The following is a 6426-nucleotide window of genomic DNA, read 5'->3' on the forward strand; positions in this document are numbered from 1 at the left end:
CTCTTTGTAGCCTTAGTTGTCCTGGTATTCACTCTGTAGCCCAGGCTGGCCTCGAACTCAGAAATCCTCCTGCCTGTGTCTCCCAAGTGCTGGGATTAAGGGCGTGTGCCATCACCGCCCAGCTCCATAGTTTACATTTTTAATTTCTTAGATTTGGTTGTTAGCTAACTCTAGGAAGGCCCTACATTATGCTATGATCACTGTTTTCTTAAAGCTGTTACTAGAAAGGATTTCTTGTGGCTCAATGACATGATAAAAAATTGTTTTATTTCTATTTTTTATTTATTATTATTGGAAGTATCAGTATATATTTAGTTTTCAGAATCACTATTAAGCTTTTTTTTTTTCCTTTGAGATACAGGCTGTGTAGCTTTGGCTTACCTTGAACTCACTGTCTTCCTGCTTCCACCTCAGTGTTCTAAAAGATTCATAAGAGTATATGTGTTGGTGTGTACACAAGAAAGTAGATGCCCATAGAGGCCTGAGGCATCATATTTCCCCTGGAGCTGGGGTTACAGGTGATTGTGAGCCATCTGGTATGAGTATGGAGAGAGGAGAGACACAGAGGCCGCCATGAAGTACAGATGTAAGGAGAGCACCCCCGGCTCTGGGCCAAGAAAATGTGGCCCAGAGGGCTAACTGGACAAATATAGCCAAGATGGAACATAGAAATTAGTGAGTAGTAACTGAACTGGCCTTCTTAACCACTGAGCCATCTGTCTAGTCCTTTAAAGCTCTCTATATTTGTATGTGTATAGTATAATAAATGTAGTGTAATGGCTGTAGGAAAACTTTCTATTAATATTTTCATCAGAGAAAATGGCAAATTAATGTGACCTAATTTGTATAGAGTAAGGAAGTTTTAGAGTTTGGAGAATCTTTAAGGTAAACACTATTCTTCGTGCTAATGCTAGGATTGTGGGTTGTTCCTTGTTTACATTGCTTGAAATCATTTAGGTAGTTGTTAGGAATTCAGCTAAGCTTTTACTTTGCTGCAGACGTAGCAATTCAGAAGTTCTGTCTAGTTGAGCATGATGGACTTGTCCTTAATCTAAGGTCTTGGGTGGCATAAACAGGCAAGTCAGAACTACACAGCAAGATTGATTGATTATTTATTTAATATTTATATTTTTTGAGACAAGGTTTCTCTTTGTAGCCCTGGTTGCCTGGGACTTACTCTGTAAACCAGGCTGGTCTTGAACTTAGAGATCTGCCTGTCCGTGCCTCCAGAGTGCTGGGATTAAAGGCGTGCATTGCCATTGCCTGCCTCATAGTAAAATCTTGTTTCAAAAAAATGTTCTGTCTATGAAAAGGTAAACTATTATGTGTTTCAATGTAGTATTGATTTTCTAATAAATAAATCTTGAGCCTGGGGTTGCTTCCTACCTCAGTGATTTATGTTCTTGAGTGAAAGACAACCACACAGCCTTTATATTTTAATACGCCTTAAACAGTACAAGAGTTGAGCGACTGCCTAACCTTTATGATGTTAGAATCTACCTCCTGCTGATAATTCCAAGTTACTACTCACTAATTTCTATGTTCCATCTTGGCTATATTTGTCCAGTTAGCCCTCTGGGCCACATTTTCTTGGCCCAGAACCCGGGGTGCTCTCCTTACTTCTGTACTTCATGGCGGCCTCTGTGTCTCTCCTCTCTCCATACTCTCCTAAAGCATGGTTGATCCCCCTCTGCCTCTTTCTTGTGGTCCCAAGCCTGGGAAACCTAAAACCCTGTCTTTTTCTTCTCCCCTACTATTAGCTGCTCGCATCTTTATTTACCAATCAGAATTAACTGGGGCCAGGTTCCCAGGAGCTACATGTAGACCCTCTCCTGCAAACTTGTTTTGGAGGACCCAATGAGCTACATTTCAAAGCTTGACAAGTGCTTCATACTTTGGAGATAAGTCACTTGGTAGAAAGTAGTAGTTATTTGAGGACTGGAGAGATAGATGGCTGAGTAGTTAGGAGTGCTTGTTGCTCTTAGAGAAGATCTGTGTTTGGTTCCCAGCTCCTACAAGGTGGCTCATGAAACCTGAGGTGGTTCCAGGTACATACATACATACATATGAGCAGGCAAACCTCACACATGCAAAAACAATTTAAAGCTTAAAAAGCTAATTTCTTGGATTTTTATATTTTCTTTTTTCCTTTTGTTTATGTTTTGTTTTTTTGTTTTTGTTTTTTCCTGAGACAGGATTTCTCTCTGTAGCCCTGGCTGTCCTGGAACTCACTCTGTAGACCAGGCTGGCCTCAGAAATCTGCCTGCCTCTGCCTCTCAAGTGCTGGGATTAAAGGCGTGCGCCACCACTGCCATCTTTTTTTTTTTTTTAAGATTTATTTATTTATTTTATGTGTATGAGTACACTGTAGCTGTACAGATAGCCATGAGCCATCATGTGGGTGCTGGGAACTGAACTCAGGACGTGGCCCCACTCGCTCCAGCGTAATACTCTGTAGCTGAAAGACCCCCCGTGGGGAGACCCCCACTCAAGTGCACCCAAGGAATCACGAGAGACCGTCTTGATGTAAACACATGAGGCAGTTTAATATTGGAGCTCCGGGTCAACACGTATCTCACACAGGAGACAGAGGAATCAACGATGAGGCTCAGGGGTTAGGGGTTTATATAGGAAAACGTTCTGAGGGAACAAAGGAATTAGCATAGTTATACATGATTGGCTAATTCAAATATCAACTATAGTATGTGCAGATCAGAGCAGGTATTCCTAAGGGTGGTGCTAATCTGAGTCAACAGAGCATCTGGCTGACCTTAAACCATATCTAAGAGGACCAGATGACCCATTACTCAGTTGGGTCATGCCAGGGCCCACCGGGACATATTTTTGCATGCTTTCTCCTCCACATCTTCCTGGCCTGCTAGTTCCCAGAATGTCCCAACAGCTCACCTGCCTCTGCCCAGGCCCATCTGGACATGCTCGACCTTGGTCCATTGTGTTTTCCTCAAACCTGCAATTTTCTCATTAGCCAACACAAGTCTTAAATTTAACTCTTACATAGCTATTTTCAGGCACACCAGAAGAGGGCATCAGATCTCATTACAGTTGCTTGTGAGCCACTACGTGGTTGCTGGGATTTGAACTGAGGACCTTCGAAGAGCAGTCAGTGCTCTTACCTGTTCAGCCATCTCGCCAGCCCCAGGGATTTTTTTTTATTTTCAATAAGATAAAGATATGTTGTTATTGAAACCATCCCAGTTCCTCTTTCTGACTCTTTTACAGAGTACCCTTGAAGATGTTTTGAGTGAAGTTAAAGCCCAGTTTCTTAATAGTTGTTATTATATATAACTTGTGTTAGATTGGATTTTATTGTTTTAACTCTTTGAAAGTTTTTTGTTTGATTTGTTTTGATAACTAAGCAAACTAAGGTCAAATCCGGTTAAAGGAATTAGACTGTCTCAGTCTAGCAGAGTTAAGTCTGTAGTTGTTTTGAAAACCTGCCTAGAGCTCATTTCCTCAGTTGCTCTCCTTCAGTAGCAAGTTAGCTTGATGGATGATGTCGCCTTCACTGCTTCAAAAGACTGGTAAGCTCCCGGACCAGCGCCAGGCACTGTGGGCATGGTGGTATGCTGTGTGAATTTGTTGAGTGGTTTTTGTAGATGAATTTCTTATTTGATTGAACTGAAATTTGTTTATTTGGATTATTTCACTTTCACAAAACCAGTTTAATAAACTTTTTAGATTAATATGGTCTTTTAAAGACATGCCTTCATAATGTTTGTCTGGTACCATTTCTAGGTTTTGTTCTAAAGCTGCTTTTGATCATTGAAACTAGCTGCTTTCATATGACTACTATACCCATCTTTCTTTCTTCCCTCCCTCCCTCCTTCCCTCCTTCCCTCCTTCTTTCTTCTTCTGTTTTTGCACTTCAGTAGTAATTTTAACATTTTGAAATAGTTGTCTGAGAGTAATTTATATTTTAAGACTAGAAATATGCTTTAATAAAATTAAAATGTGAAGTTTTACATTTTTGTCTTAGAAGATATCTTGGCATAGAGTTTTTCACCGTGACACTGTTAAGTCAGCCTCAAAGTCTCTAATTGGCAGATAGTTTTGGTTCCTACTAACTCCCTGAAACTTCGGCTTAAGAATGTCTTGCCTGGCATAGCTGACTGTCTTTAACAAGAGCACCTGTGTCAATTTAGAGCCTACTAATTTTTGTAGTACAGAAGATAAGTTAGTAAATGAAGTTTTTTTTTCTTAAAATATTTCTATGTAAGAAACAGTTTGTTAAGCAGCAAATTGTTCTTGACTTTATATAACCCACTAATGGCCATTAAAGAAGGTATTTGGAGGTCTGGTGAGATGGCTCAGCGGGTAAGAGCAATAACTGCTCTCCCAAAGGTCCTGAGTTCAAATCCCAGCAACCACATGGTGGCTCACAACCATTTGTAATAAGATCTGACGCCCTCTTCTGGTGTGTCTGAAGACAGCGACAGTGTACTTAATCATAATAATAAATAAATCTTTAAAAAAAAAGAGGTATTTGGAATTTCTCAAGTCTTAGATTTCCTACTAGTCAGTTATACTATAGAACAAAATTTACATGTTAGCACCTGATATTAAATGAAAAATCATACTTAAAAAATGATTACTAAATCAGAGTTAACTTGTATCACTGGTTGTCCTCTGACTGTGTAGTTTTTCATTACATCATAGTGAGTTTGTTCTGACTGTGTACTTCCTGTGCAGTGCCATGTCACTCTCCATTATATCATAGTGAACTTGTTCAGTAAAGGCTTCACCTTGATTTCCTACTAGACCTTGAAACATATACATGCATGCACATGCAAGCACACACACATATCTATAGAGCAAACATTCCATAGAGCTTATTAAATACATCTGAAAAGCATTCCTTTAGTGTTGGAGAGTTTGGATATTTCATTTCTTAAGTGCTTAAAAATTGAGCGCTGTGTGTGTTGTGTGATGTAGTCATCTTCAGTTGTTAACTATAAAAGAAAATAGCCTGTCTACAGAGACATTTGTTATGATTGAATACTTCATAATATGCCATCCCTATATCTTTATATGTACTCACTATAGGAATTCAGGTCAAAAGTAGAATTAGTGTGTATGTGTGTGTGTGTTTGTGTTTGTGTTTGTGTTAGTTGAAGGAAATATTTTATAAGACTGGAGAGAATATGATAGAGAGACAGTGAATCCAGAATACAATTGTTAGATTTTTTTTAATTGACTAACATCCAGAATTATGTTAATCAACTATAATATCTCTGTAATTGAACTACATTTCTACCAGTATTCTGTTCTTTGAATATTCTTATGCAAAAGACAAATGCATGCATCTTATTAACTTAAAGAGGAAATGCCATCAAAATAAAAAAACGAGTTCATAACTAAAGCTATGAATACAAAGGTTGCCTACAGAGAATGTTTCATTAGTTGTAAAGAATGTATTTTCACTTCTATCTGAAAGTGGATATTTATTTTCCTTTGTATGGTATCTAGGATTCACTGTAGTTTTTCCTTTCTTCTAGTCCAGCCAGTTGATAAAAGTTGCAGTCTATAGTGTATTTGTATATGTGCATGTGGCATAAGTATTTGCTAATTTGAATTCTCTAGTATGTATATTTGTGTATGATATAGATGCATTATTTTTCCTCTTAATATTTTCATATTTGAGAGCCATTTTTTAAACCCAGGAGTCAACTTGATATTATGCCTCTAGTGTTTTAGATTATTAAATATTGCTAGATTGCTATATAAGAATAATGTAGATGCTATAAAAACATTTTTTAAAACTTCAGTGTGAAATGTATACTTATTAGCTTATGTTTCTACCAGTATCACACATTTGGTGGTCTGAAATGTTTGTTTTTAGAGCATTTTAAATAACTTCTTTTATAAATAGAGCTATTATTCTGAATCTGTCTGATCGTTTCTAAGGTGATGCCATGCTTTTGGTTTGTTATTAGAGTCTCACCTTTAAAGAAAAGGTCACAAGCCTTAAATTTAAAGAAAAGCCTACGGACTTAGAGACAAGGAGCTACAAGTGTCTTCTTTTGTCCATGGTGAAACTGATTCACGCAGACCCGAAGCTTCTGCTTTGTGTAAGTATTTTTAATGAAATGCTTTGAAATTATTCTACTAATTTATTTGAACTGAAAGGCCAAAATCGATTTAAATTATGAGTAACTTCTAAGGCATTGTTATGAGAGCCAATTCCAGAGAATTCTAATATAATTAGATCACATTTCTAACCTTTCCCTCCTCATTGAACTGTCTTTAGTAGTGTCATTTGCCCTAATTTGCATTATAATCAGACATATTTCTGGGATCAAGTGGGACAAACAACTGTGAAATCAGTGTGCTCAGCATCTGTACTGCTCATTCTTTTTGCTATTGCTAAGTAAGTTTGCTTTTTTTTTTTTTTTTTTTTTTTTTTTT

General features: G+C 37.7%; 1 protein-coding gene across 4 annotated transcripts in view; it reads left to right on the plus strand.

The window, feature by feature from the left end:
- Nucleotides 1-6426, plus strand: part of Nf1 (neurofibromin 1) — a 258357-nt gene that overhangs the window by 87278 nt on the left and 164653 nt on the right. For 3 of the 4 annotated variants that reach the window (XM_031355033.1, XM_031355032.1, XM_031355034.1), the window contains exon 13: nt 5955-6089. In XM_031355033.1, coding sequence (XP_031210893.1) covers nt 5955-6089 — 135 coding nt within the window. Of the gene's footprint in view, nt 1-3216; nt 3543-5954; nt 6090-6426 lie in introns of those variants that run through there. The other variant, XM_031355035.1, reaches the window with a different exon arrangement.

Source organism: Mastomys coucha, unplaced genomic scaffold (genome assembly GCF_008632895.1).
Source record: "Mastomys coucha isolate ucsf_1 unplaced genomic scaffold, UCSF_Mcou_1 pScaffold5, whole genome shotgun sequence".
NCBI classification, from domain to species: Eukaryota; Metazoa; Chordata; class Mammalia; order Rodentia; family Muridae; genus Mastomys; species Mastomys coucha.